The sequence below is a fragment of the Bison bison genome, unplaced genomic scaffold (assembly GCF_000754665.1).
Source record: "Bison bison bison isolate TAMUID 2011002044 unplaced genomic scaffold, Bison_UMD1.0 scf7180017864471, whole genome shotgun sequence".
Lineage (NCBI taxonomy): Eukaryota > Metazoa > Chordata > Mammalia > Artiodactyla > Bovidae > Bison > Bison bison.
In genome coordinates this window covers 33,792,113-33,806,659 of record NW_011495032.1, presented here as the reverse complement: position 1 = coordinate 33,806,659, position 14,547 = coordinate 33,792,113, and the positions used below count along the sequence as shown (strand labels likewise).

Here is a 14,547-nt window from a genome sequence, read left to right as displayed (position 1 = left end):
ATCTACTCTCTTGCAAACTACAGGGCGTAAGAGTATCTATCATAGAATGAGGCTAGATGACAAATTTTTTTCCTTTTCTTAGACAAATGTCCTCCTCCTCCTTAGACTATATCCTTCATAGTGGCTCTGAAGTCTCTCAACTCCTAGATTACAACAAGAGGTCAAAATCTAAGGACTGTTTTTTGAAATGACATGCCTAGTTACTGTAATTATAGTAACTCATAAACTTTCTTTTATGTATTAGTTTAGGTCTATCCAATTACACACTAATTTAAAGCACTTCATTATTTATCTATGTAAAATTCAAATCTTTGAGGGACCTTGCCTATGCTAAACTGTAGCTATCTTGGGAAACCAAGATGTTTAGCTTCTAAATACTGGTCTACAATTCCTAATCCAGAATTTTGAAATTCAAAACCTAAACAGTAAATATTTTTTGAAACTTATTTGACTTCAAAACCTGAACTTTTATGAAGATACTTATAATCTTTTTTATTTATTTCATTTGACATAAGCTGCTACAAAAATGTGGACTTTTTAAATAAGAAGTATTCCTGAAGACCTTGCAGAAAGGATGGTTACTTCTATTACAGTTTGGGTTCCCGTGCTACAGAGATTTTGGTTGTTAAAGAGTGTTCTCAGGATCAGGACCCATGAGAGAAGGAAAAGAAGTGAGCTCAGGCTGTGATACAGTCTTAGCAAGGTGTCTCTTCTGTGACAGATGCTCTCTAGTGGATATTAACTTAAAATACAAAGATCATCACACTTTATACCCACTCCCATGGATTCAAATATATCCCTCTACCCCAGACTGCTTTCAATTCCAGTTCCAGATCTTCTAGCATTTCTTCTCTCAGAACAAGCCACTGCTCACGTTGTTGCTGTTATGTTAGTAGCTTAGTTGTTTCTGACTCTTGCAACCCCATGGACTGTAGCCCAGCTGGCTCCTCTGTCTGTGGAATTCTCCAGGCAAGAATACTAGCTATTCCCTTCTTCAGGGGATCTTCTGGACCCAGGAATCAGACCTGGGTCATATTTATTCTAAACTCGTATTTATTCCATACAAAGTAAAGGATCCTTTGCACTACCCAGAACTATGCCCATTGGTAGGATTTTTACTTGCCACTCTTTCCAGTCCACTCCTGACTGAGGCTGCAGGGAAGGTACCATGCATTTTCAGTTGCCTGCACCTACATCCCAAGATTAGTTTTTGTACCCCTCTGACCTCTTGTCCTACTTGCCCTCTCTTGGTTCCCCATGTAGCCATAGATATGAACTTAGTGAAAGGTGCCAGCACAGTGGTCAGTGGATAATGTAGGGATTTGGAACACCTGCTTATGCAGTTTACTATGTGAGTGCCCCAGCTCATATCAATTCCAAATTCACTGCTTCCATCTTACAATGGATTGCCGTTGGCCCTACTCAAAATTATGATGTCATGGTTTTTGACAAAACTTTGTTTGTGATGGGCAATTTGGACTACATGATCAATCAATTACCCATGGTTAGGTAGACCATCTCTACCACGACCCACAAGCATGTCAGGAGTTATTTATTAAATGGGGTATAATTCCTAGAGGTCTCTGATGTGATTTTCCATTTGAAACTTGCCATAACTCCACATAGCATATTTTCCCACCATACAAACTTCTAATATTATAGAATAAGTATGTTAGAATATTAATATATTAGAATATTCTATAATATTCTAATATTATAGAAGTATGTATGGGTTTTGTGATCCAAGTAGCAGGATTGCTTGCCCTCCAGCCTAGATTTGCACTATATGCCTTTCCTGCTCTGGGTCCCTTCAAAGTCAGAAGCCTTCTAGACTACTAAATACTGCCAGAAATAGTATTTCCAAACATGGAAGAATGCTGCCTTCAAAACCCAAAAGTAGCCTGGCAGATATTGTGTTTTCCGTTTATTGTAGAAATGGATGCAATAATTTGTCCTTATTTTTTGAAGGGAATGTTTGGCATATCCCAGATCACCGGACTTCTAAACATTTCACCATGGCAAATAATTAGACGTTCTTGGTTTATTTAGTAACCTTTCCTAAAATCATGGGGTCACAAAGAGCTGAACATAACTGAGCAACTAACGCTTTCACTTTCCTAAAGTACTGCCCTTCCAAATTTCATCTTTTTTCTTTATATGAAGCTATGGGACAATTTCTACAGCTCTCCATTGAAAGATGAACATATTTTAAACATTTCCTCTTGTGATATAAAGTACACTCCCTTCATCCAAGGCAGTTTAACTTCAGCTTCATTTGTACTTCATGTAACTTGAAGTATTTTTAGATTTCCAACTTGTATCATGGCATGAAATGAAGTGGAACTATTGAAAAACACAAACTAAATGTCATGCAGTTTCCTAAGACTATAAAAGAAATTCACTAATCTTGGGGGGCAATTCAGGATGTGGAGCAGTAGCCAAGCAAGTACCAAATGTTGTTAACACACACTGCCCTTGGATTGGAATGTAGATACTCATAGATGCTATTTCAGGTTGATATGTTTAGACAAGGAGTTGTTTTAGGGAAAGAAACATACATACTATCATTTTCAAAGGGTAATAATGTTCAAACCCTAAAATATTTTGTTTTAAATTCTATTGCTGAACATCAACATTATCGCTAAATTTACCTTTTTCTTTTTTTATCAGATAACTTTGTAGTTGATTCCAGTTCCTGTGTGCGTGCTTGTCCTAGTTCCAAGATGGAAGTAGAAGAAAATGGGATTAAAATGTGTAAACCTTGCACTGACATTTGCCCAAAAGGTAGTGATACTGTCATTCTATGATAAAAATGCATTTTATTGACTAAAGAAAATTTTTCTCAACTCCCTGATCTTGTTTCTACAGCTTGTGATGGCATTGGCACAGGATCGTTGATGTCGGCTCAGACCGTGGATTCTAGTAACATTGACAAATTCATAAACTGCACCAAAATCAATGGGAATTTGATCTTCCTTGTCACTGGTATTCATGGGTCAGTATTACATTTTTATTGAAAATTTTATTGTAAAATATAGACAGAGTTTAAGAGATTCTTTAGTTTTGTCAGTCTGATTCATTTTGACACAGGGTTCCATTATATATTAATGTGTTTTTCCAGCAAAGTCAATGTCAGATTTCACCAGTGGTAATTGTAAGCCAAATTTTGCAAGAGCAATCCAGATTATAAATTTGGTGACTGCCTGGATTTGAAAATAACAATTTATATATAAGCTAAGATGTATTTATAGAATACTCTCTTCAAATCCATACATTTTAGTGAGTTTGACACATTTGTAGATGTATTTAGGGAAACACTATCAGTGGATAAAGTGGGAAATTTCATTCAAATCCCTAACCCAATTAGTTCAAGATGACATAAATAAATTTTATTTAATGTATTACATAGAAAAGTCAGTAAGTTGTAATTCTGAGCTTTCAGGTATTTTCTTTGCCCTGTTGTATCTTTTTAGGTTTTAGAGTTGGGAATTTAGTACTATTGTGAGAAATCTATTAAATGGATTTCATTTTAGCAATAAAAACTGTAACATTTTCTAGGCTTCTTCATTCTAGAACCACCTGATGGTTTTAATGGGAAAAATGACCAAATTTGTATTCTTTCAATTGCGATGAAAATGTCAATATTTTTATGTTATATTTTATCTATTTGTCTATATCACTACCTAATCCCTAAATATTAGTGCTGCAGGCTACAGAAAAAGAATATCACTCACATATTTCAATTCAAGACCTACTCTAAACATAACAATTTAACACATTATGAATAAATATGTCAAATAGGAACAGCAAGATAAATAAAACGAACGTTCCTTTCTATTCAAATAAATTACTTTAGGTCTTAGTACATAAAGCATTTCTTTACTTTGAAATGTAACTTTTAGCATAGATGTATGCCAGAAATACCAAGACGTGTTTCTTGTTGCTGTTGTTGTTGTTTGGCTTCTTTTTGTTTTTTAAATATGGTCCAGATTTAAAATCTCTTTAAAAAATATGCACATGATTATTCTTGCGTGGCAACAATCTGTTGGAGCTGGGTGGTACTAGTCATTTGAGATGGGACACATTCAATTGAATTCACCATAGTTCCCACTGGCCCTCTATATCCATTTACTTGTTGTATTTGCCTTCTTGTCTCCATTGGGTAAGAGGCCTGGGCCAATATTTAAGTTCATCTATATAATTTAACATATGCATATCATTTAGTAAAACAAATATCCACAATTTAGGTATTTTGTAAAACCAAATATCACTGTGCATGAAAGATCATATTATGTTAACAGTGTCTTTGGAGAAATAAGAAGACACAGGCCATCAATTCACATTGACTGCTTCCACATGGATATATTAATAATAAATGAATGGACCTCAAGTCCATCTGCGTGGGGAAAGATTTAAAAACATAGTCTCATGAATTGCTTTAGACAAGTGATTTTTATTACAATCAGGCCCAACATCCATCATTTTTATATTAGATTTTGAAATAAAATTTAATTCATTTTAAAATATTAATTTAAATTTTCAATTTAAATTCATTCTCAATTTTTAAATAAAAGTCATAGATTATGTACTCTACCTAGAAACATAGTTTTATAAAGTCATTATAATTATGATTTAGAGAAGAATTTTGAAAAGTAATGTTTAATAAAATATGTATTGATAGGAAAATGATCAGCTACTTTTTGTCATAAACGTTTGGATTTATAGGAGGGAAGATTAGAAGTCACTCTGTGCATGAAGTATGGGGAAATAAAATGCAAAGAAACAGATGAACACTGGAATATCGTAGTATGAATAGAGGCAACATTACTACAGAATTATACACAAAATAGGATACACTAGGAAGTTTGTGCACATGGGCTTCTCGACTGGGTGGAGCATTTTAAGGTGCTTCAGGACATAAAGCAATCCTTTGCTTTGAAAGGCATTTAACTTGGCTTGGGATTATTTCTAAATCCTGTAGTGTCCCTCAATCTCAATCATAACTGAAACCTCTTGACGGATGTCCCAGATGACCATACATTCACAAATATGAGCAGAATTATTATAAAACATCAGACTAATCCAGACTTTCAAGGAGAACACAAAGTGAAAAATTACAAAAATCAACTCACATGAATTAGAAATAGAAAGGTAAGCCAAGTTTCTCTTAAAAATAAGAGTCAAATATTCTACTTGATTAACTTGATCCAGACCAGACTGGAGTTTGGTTTGAGTCTCTACCATGGACAGTCGGCGTTGAGCTGTGCGGTTTCCATGTCAAACACTCAGAGTCCTCCCATATGGAGTTGAGAACTGGATTAAAAATAAATAACTCCCTCCTCTGGGTATTGTGGGCATTCAAAGCAAATGTATGTATATATCTTTAAGTGTTTAGTCCAATATGTAGAATAGAGTAAATCTTAATAAATGGTATAAAAAAGAAAGAAAAGATGGGAAAAGGAGGGAAAGAAGAGAAAGACAATGAAAAGTAACAAAAATAAAACAAAACAAAACAAAAACCTAAAGCCCCCCGACCAGAATTAAAGAAAATTTAAAACATTTAGAGAAAAAGGCAGTTCAAAAGCAAATCTCAGTGACTATATCTAGTATTTGGTTTATAGCACAGCATATAGTGTAACAGATATTATTTCATAGACTATTGGAAACTGAATAAAGTCAAATTTATCTTTATGCCAATATTTACTTTATGACAAATCATACTTCCTACCTCAGAAGATTATGATTTGTCTTTAATTATGGCAATTAAATGTAACATTATAATTAATATTATTGTGTCTCGAGCATAATATATAAGGTATTTCCAGGACAAATATATATATGAAAGATGATGTATTCCTCGTTTCTAGCCTCATGTCAACATGAAGCATATTCTGAAGCCTTACTCTTTCATTTTAGGAAGGAATTAACATAAAGTTAATTGAGTGGATCTCAGATAGTTACATATAGGCACATGTGTATTCATGTATGTAATGTGTGTATGTATAGACAGAGAGATTTTGGAGGTGAATAATATGAGATAAACAGAAAGCTTTTAGTAAATTAACAAAATGGTTTATTCCACTTAATTCTTATTATCCTCAGTCTTCTAACTAACTAGATTTTGATAGGTTGAATCATTTGATTAAAATAGCTAGAGTATTTCTTTAAACTAATGGAAAGGAAAAACTCATAATTAAATGAGATTATACATTTCAAAATCAAATTTCTGCTAAAAATAAATTTACTGTGAAGCTGTCATTAAAATGTTAATGCATGAAACAGTTCAAGGAAATATTCACTTTATAGCACAATACCACCCTTGCTAGAAATAAAGTAGACACTATTATTTTCTTATTTAGAATGGAAACTGCAGGCAAAATTCAGTGTTCAGGGTTATCATAGGATCTCCTTTCATGTTTTGGCATGTCTAACAATGCTCATGTGCGTATGCTGAGAGCAATAAAATGCTCACCAAATAAGCATACCCATGCTGTGTCACAATCTGACACTAATAAGAAAGTGCTTAGATGAAAGACTGTAATGATGATAGATAATGGGAAACAGCTTATGAGTTTGGTGGAGAAAATAATGTGATTTCAATGGAACTGTGAAAATATGTTTCTCTCCCTTTATTCTGAGCTTTATTGGGTCACCAAACATACTCACAGAGTGGACATAGTGTTCGTTTTCATGACCCTATATTTAGCTAGGAAAGTTCTCAATTTTAAAATACTATGGATTTCAAGTGACTTGATGGAACTCCCTAAGGTTACTTTGAAGGCAGTAAGTGGGATTCTGTCAACTTATTTTATGAGAGTCCTGAATCTCTAAAGTAAGTATATAAAATTTCTGTGGTCCATTGGGTTTCATGTGAACAGTCTAGAATTTGTTTCAATCCTGGCAACCTGTAAGTGTTCTCAGTAAAAGTTTGGACTGACCCCACTACTGCATGTGTGCCCTGCACTTTGAGTGTTTCTCAGTAAAGCGAGAATATTTGATTGTATTACTAGAGCTCTTCTATATATTGCTTTACATCAAAGAACAAATGTAGAAAGCTCATTCTACTACTGCAGAGCTGGCATTTCCCCTGCCTATGGAAATCTTTGCATATTAGAAAATTACAGCAACCAGAGTTTTCCCACACAATAATTTTGTGCCCCATATTCACCAGAAGCATACATGTTCATTCCATATATCTTCAGTTTCAAATAGAGCAAATTTGCCAGAATATTTGAATTAAACTTTAAGCTTCGAAATGTATTCGTGCCTCTTTAAGGAAAATCTTAATTGTTTATGTGTGAATTACAGAGAAACTCATTTATAATGTTTCCAAGCCTTTTATAATATGCTGTGTTAAACTAATAGTACAGTATATAGATTACACTTCTTGATTTTTTTACTTGGAAGTAATAATTTCATCAAGCAAAGCTTTTTTTTTTTTTTCTTTGAAAAGATACGGGATTGTTCACAGTATAAATGAACAGATTTATGACCCAAGCTAAGAGAGTCAGTACAAGGCAGTTTCAGAGATCAAGGTTGCTGAACTAATACTGAATTTCCAAAGGCTCTAATGACTGGATAAATAAAAACCAGTGGATTCAGACTCAAATTCTTGAAAGACAGGCCTATGCATTTGTCAAGGATTGCAGAACACCTCGACTGATAGCCTCCAATGGATCATGTTTCCTAGGTTATATTCCCACATGAAAAAGAGAGTTCTCAGATACTGCTAAAACAACAGATATCCACAGCAAGGATAAAATTCAGCTGATTGCTAAAGATGGATACAAATTTCTAAAAAGCCTAGTTAGTTAATTTTAAAAGTTTGATCTTTCTTGAAGAAATGACCAATATATGGAATTTAATTTTTCTCTGAAGAGTATGTGTTAGTATGAGGTTTTTACTTGACCAGAATAGTACAGAACACCTTTTAAAGTAATAAAACCTAAAAAATTTACTATATGTTACTTAACAAAATATGAAGTTAGTGCTTGAATTACTGAGAAATGTTGAATGTTATATTTATATTTGGCTTAATATTTAAGTATGCATGGTCAACATGTTTAAATGAAAAATATTTTCTTAAGACAAAAACTTCTAAAAGAAATCCATCAACTATTTAATATTAAAGGTATTTTATTTTTATTTTGGAAAGACAAGGCAATTATGTATCAATAACATTTATTTAAAAATATATATATGCATTAAGAGATGGTATTTTTAAAAATCCTCAAAATGCACAACACCTTTTGAGTATTATTAAATTTATGATAAATTTTATTTTCAAATGTTAGTATAATTCATATAGATGAAAGCTAATAGCTCCTGTCTTATGAACGTAAACATAAATAAATCAGATAGGAGCAAGATTGCACTCATAATCAATGTGAAGATACAGAAAAACATGTTTACATTCTGTATTTGTTTTTATCCTTCTTATGAAATTACAAGTTCTGTTAGCAGTTTAGTATGCTTTGAGAAGCCCAAAAGTTAGTTATTCTCACCATAACATAATTTATTTGCAGAGTATATTTTCCCAGTTGAAAATAGACTTTTAAAGGCAAAATAAAACAGTTAATAAATGAAATTGCTATATGTGGAGATTTCTTCAGGAGAGTCAAATTTAACCATTCCACTGGATCTAGAATAGCCTTCAATCAAAGATTTATATTGTGTCATAAAAATGTCCTCAAAGTGCATTTTGATCCCCTTCCACATCTTGCATAGAAAAGTCTGGATAAAACATTGCTAAACTTCCTATTGGACTTTGCTGGTCGCTCAGTGGAATAGAATCCACCTGCCAATGCAGGAAAAGGGGGTTCAATCCCTGGGTCAAGAAGTTTCCCTGGAGAAAGAAATGGCAACCCACTACAGTATTCTTGTCTGGGAAATCCCATGGACAGAAGAGCATGGTGGGCTAAGTCCCTGGTGTCACAAAAGAGTTGGACACAGTTTAGGTACTAAACAACAACCTTCTTATTGCTAATTAAAGCTCAATTTTAATGGAATAATTGCTGTCATATTTTTCACTCCTTTATCTAATTTTAAATTTGGCTTCATTATTTTCTTGATTTTCTAGGGACCCTTACAATGCAATTGAAGCCATAGACCCAGAGAAACTGAATGTCTTTCGGACAGTCCGAGAGATAACAGGTAATATTTGTATGAGTTTGTTGTGATATGAACTATGGGAATTTTAGTGTTTTGTTGAAAATATTACATAGTATTGGAATTTTCAAAGCAAATTCTAGTTTTTTAAAAAAATATTATTTAAAATGATGAGTGTCTTAATTCCTTAGCATTTGTGCACATTTTGAAAACTGTATAACTAGAAAAATAAAATACCCTTGAAATTTTGATGTTACTGGTTTTGAAAATGTCAGTGGGTCTTTGAACCCATGTTTGTTTTTTTTTTTCCTATTTAGTTTTCACAACTACTGTTGTAAATGAGTAACATGTAGGATTCATTTAGCACATGTTTATTGAGGACCTGATTTTTCAGCACTGTCAGAGTGGATGATATGGGGACTATAGACATGATTAGGAATGAGCTTGCTATCAAAGAATGTAAAATCAATTGAGGAAGGTTAGGTATAAACATAAATGTCAGGATTCAAGACAGACAGCTGATGTTGTAAATGTACAGAGAAGATGGCAAAAGATTTTAGGAAAATTGAAGCAATATTTTTCTATATATCTGCTGCTAAGTCACTTCAGTCGTGTCCGACTCTGTGTGACCCCATGGACGGCAGCCCACCAGGCTGCCCCATCCCTGGGATTCTCCAGGCAAGAACACTGGAGTGGACTGCCATTTCCTTTTCCTATGCATGAAAGTGAAAAGGGAAAGTGAACTCGTTCAGTCATGTCCGACTCTTATCGACCCCATGGACTGCAGCCCACCAGGTTCCTCTGTCCATGGGATTTTCCAGACAAGGGTCCTGGAGTGGGGTGCCATTGCCTTCTCCGTCTATGTATCTAGTTAAACTAAATATCTTTGCTTTTAGAAGAATGAATCTAATTAAGAATCATTTAAATCTTTATACTATACAGTGATATGATTCTGTGTGTCTGAAAAACACTCATTCTTCGTGTTCATTATTTTGACATTCATTATCTATTGAGGATTGCAGTCCAGAAACTTTGGGTAAGACATTGAATCTTGGAAGAAAAAACGTAAGATAGAATGGTTCAAAAATGGGAATATTTTTTGTCCTTTTCTTGCCTTCCATTTTCATCATATCTCCAGAATAATTAGTATTAAACACTGGTACTAAGACAATGACATTCTGAATTTTTGTTACACCTATGTTTTGTAGGTTTCTTGAACATACAGTCATGGCCTCCAAACATGACCGACTTCAGTGTTTTTTCAAACTTGGTAACCATTGGCGGAAGAGTACTCTATAGGTAGGTGTATATGTAAGGTGACTTAGACTTAATTTTTCTACTTAAATCTGAAAGATGTCAAAAATCAATACTGTCATCAAATACTCTGTAATTATAGTTCACAGAAAGTCCATTAAATTAAATACATATATCTATAAGAGGTTCTAAAATGTAAATGTAATAAAAAAGGATAGTGCTATGTGGAACCAATTTTTACTATCCATTGAATAAAGTATTATAAATCTCAATCAAAGCATTGTTATGCTCATCATGAGCATAATTGTAATCAACAATTAGGGGTGGTCATGATGGGAAGAAAGAATTGAGAGGGAGAATTACATCCCAATTCGCTACACACACACATTGTATAAATGTGTGTTATAGTTCATCTTGCATTTATATATATATATAATACATGCAAAAAATCTGAGTATTAAAAGTAAAGCAAACTTAGATTTATAAGGAAGCAAAACAGGACAGATTTGATCTCTAAAATAGAAAATAATGTTCGTAAGTTGATTGAGATTTGGGAAACAGTTATTCTTTAGAGAATGAAGAAAGAATTTAATTACAAAGTTGACCATGTTGAAATGAAAACAGCATCCTTGAAATGATAATTTGTTTCCACAGTGTAGTTGTTACTTAACTTTTAGAAATGCTTTCTCATATATCCAAGCCTTCTGAGTATTTTTTTTTAAGTTTTAGTTTAATTTTATTCTTTTTAATTTTTGACATCTCTCTGTATATATTTTTCAACTATTATAATTATATTTTGGTTGCTAAGGTATAAATAAAGCTAAATATCCATAGTCATTTCCTGTGATATGTACCCTTTGAAAGTGTGTCTAAATTTATTTAATAGAGCAGAATTAATATCTTATTTTGGATAGATGAACAATCACCCTATCAACATGTATTTAATTATTTAGTCTTAATCCAGGATTTCATTCTTGATGAATTTAAGATTGTGAAAGGCAGTGAGTAGATATGTCAGTGGTACATATGTAGACAGAAATAGAGATATCACTGATATTCATATTTCTAAAAGATGGGCTTTTTTGAGAGGGGAGTCAAATGATTACTTTTGAAAGTGTCAGTGAACAGCGTTGTAAAGAAATAATGTTCGGATTACAGGTTTATTTATTTAATCTTTTTTATGCTCTATTAATATTCTTCTTGGAATAAGATATGACAACCGTATTTTACTTGAATAATGCATGTCATGGCCAGAAAACAATTACTACTGTTTCATTTTTTCCCCTCCCTCTCTTTAGTGGCCTTTCCTTGCTTATCCTCAAGCAACAGGGCATCACGTCTCTGCAATTCCAATCCTTGAAAGAAATCAGTGCGGGGAACATCTACATCACCGACAACAGCAATCTGTGCTATTATCACACCATCAACTGGACAACACTGTTCAGCACAGCCAACCAAAGGATAGTGATTCGGGACAACAGGAAAGCTGAAAACTGTAGTAAGTACCCAGACAATAAAACCTAGACACTTTAAACATTTTTGTTATATTCTACATTGTGTAAAACAATTAAAACTGATAGGTCAGGATTGTCCTTTTTTTCTCAACACTTAAAAAAGGTTGGTATAAAACAATCAGATGGGTGACTTTTATAACATATTCCATGTTTTCATTATGTATTTCATGTTCTCAAATCTTGCCTGATCTTAAGAACCTCCTATAGAGATTTAGATTCAACAGGTGTAAGTAGAACCTGGGAATCTAAATATTTAATAGGCGTCCCAGGTACTTCCTCATTTCAATCAATTTGTGGAAATCCACTCAAATTTTCTGTGTATTCTTTGTTTCAGTGAATTTGGTGACATAGAAAAGCAAAATATTTGCCATTTAGAGGTGGTGGGGGAAAAAAGGACATTTTCTTTTGAAATGTGTAAAAATGCTCTTCTAAAAGTTTGCCATTCAAGAAGTAAGTTCATTTCATAAATTTGTTTTTATAGTCATGGAGTTTTCTTTTTTCATTTATTTTACTGCATATTATTTCTTTCATCATTTCTTTTTCACACAGAAGCAAATAGTGTTTTCATGAGTACATTTTTGTTGCTTTTGTTTTTTATTTTTTTATTTTATTTTATTTTTTAACTTTACAATATTGTATTGGTTTTGCTATATATCAACATGAATCCGCCACAGGTATACACATGTTCCCTATCCTGAACCCTCCTTCTTCCTCCCTCCCCGTAACAATTAAGCCATTCCCATCTTATACTTTGATATTCTAATGATTAATACTTAATTCTTCCCTGTTTTTCTTCTGAGTAATACTTTCCTCTACATCCTATAGGTGACATACTATGAATATAGTACTGATTTACTTACGATAAATATAAAATAAAAATACTTAGAATTCAAATGATCTGTTAACAAATGCATGTTTTATTGTGGTCATGATAGATCAGTCCTTTTTAAAAGTTTCATTTCTTATTTTTCTGTTAGGAAGTCTTCTTGCTTCTTTGATCTCAACATCAGAACAATCACAAGGATATACATACAAAATGATTAAGTTCATTAAGCATCCTAATAAATAGTACAGGACACATTTAAAAAATGTAAACTCTTAAGAAGTTAACATGACTTAAATTTACCAGGTTATGTGGTCAATTAATTATATATCTGTATCCCACCTTGTCCCAGAAAGGGTTTAAGCCAGTTAGCAATTTTTATAAAATATAACATAATTTGTGAGGAATTCACACTTTAGTTCTCTTCGATCCTTAAATACATTTTCCAGAGAAAATAGGTCTACTTCAACATGATTTCAACATGTAATTCTTATTTTGAGTGAACTTAAGTTCTTATATATTCTTCTGTTCCTAATAGAATCAAGAAATATAAAATCTTATTATATATCAAAATATGCATACCCACATTGAATGAGATTTATCCTTTTATTGAGCCTAGATTGTTTCCTTGGTTTTATATATTTCTGATTCCTGACAGAAAGCTTGCTGTTTTTTTCTGTAATACCTAAGGTTTTTATCCCACATTACTATATGTGTTTTTGTACATGCCCCAGAGTAGATTATCCGTGGAAATAAAATAGGATATTTTTCAACACTAACTTAAATATTTCTCTAAGTCAGAATTATACTCTTATTTTCTCTCACTTTGAAATTCTTTGTACACTGTTTGAAATTTTTGCTTTTGAAAAAAAATTTAGTACACTGTTTGAAATTAAAAAAAAAATCAAAATAAAACAATAGTATTACTAGCTTTCAAAAATAAGATTTAACCATGAAAATAAAACCTGAAGAAAAAAATAAAAGAATAAGAGAAAAACATTATTCTTCTTTGACTCATTTAGTCATTTCTCAAGTCCTTTCTTTTACATTTTGTAAACCTGAATAAAAAACAAATGGGAAAATAAAATGTAGAAAGAAACTAGCTATAAAGAAAAAAAGATAGGAAAAATTTATGCAATTATTCCTTATTTCTTTAAGACTTCTAAAATTTATAACCAAAAGAAGATTAATAATAATAACCTAAAATTTAACATGTTCTTCAGCTTTCAGCATTATATCTCTTGGACATTTAGCCACTTTTAAAACCATGAACATATTTTATTGTTCTGTAGAGTTACAGTTGACTTAACAGTTTGAGGAAGAAATTAAACAGTTTGAAGAAAGCAGCTGTGTGTTGCTGTAGAATAAAATTAAGCATTTTGTTTTTCATTTTTAACATCTTAGAGTGAAAAATGTTTGCATGAATCCATTTATCAAAATTTAGGCTTCGGTCTCATAGTACAGTGGATCCAGCATTCTTAGAAATGTAATTATCCTATAAAATTGATCTCAGAGGTGTTGCTGGTGTTTACACTGAGCCTGCAATGACTGCCCACATGCGATTGAGACCATTTTATTACCCACAGTATTATCTGCAAGTTCAGTTCAGTTTAGTCGCTCAGTCGTGTCCGACTCTTTGCTACCCCATGAATTGCAGCACACCAGGCCTCCCTGTCCATCACCAACTCCCGGAGTTTACCCAAACTCATGTCCATAGAGTCGGTGATGCCATCCAGCCATCTCATCCTTTGTCGTCCCCTTCTCCTCCTGCCCCCGATCCCTCCCAGCATCAGGGTCTTTTCCAATGAGTCAGCTCTTCGCATCAGGTGGCCAAAGTACTGGAGCTGT

The 14,547-nt window shown here is 32.9% G+C and overlaps 1 protein-coding gene across 1 annotated transcript in view; it reads left to right on the top strand.

Moving 5' to 3' along the window:
* ERBB4 (erb-b2 receptor tyrosine kinase 4) overlaps window positions 1-14,547 on the top strand; it is a 1,285,626-nt gene that overhangs the window by 948,838 nt on the left and 322,241 nt on the right. The window contains 5 exon segments of the mRNA XM_010861119.1: window positions 2,671-2,784; window positions 2,869-2,995; window positions 9,080-9,153; window positions 10,317-10,407; window positions 11,661-11,860. Of these exon segments, the coding sequence (XP_010859421.1) occupies window positions 2,671-2,784; window positions 2,869-2,995; window positions 9,080-9,153; window positions 10,317-10,407; window positions 11,661-11,860 (606 nt within the window).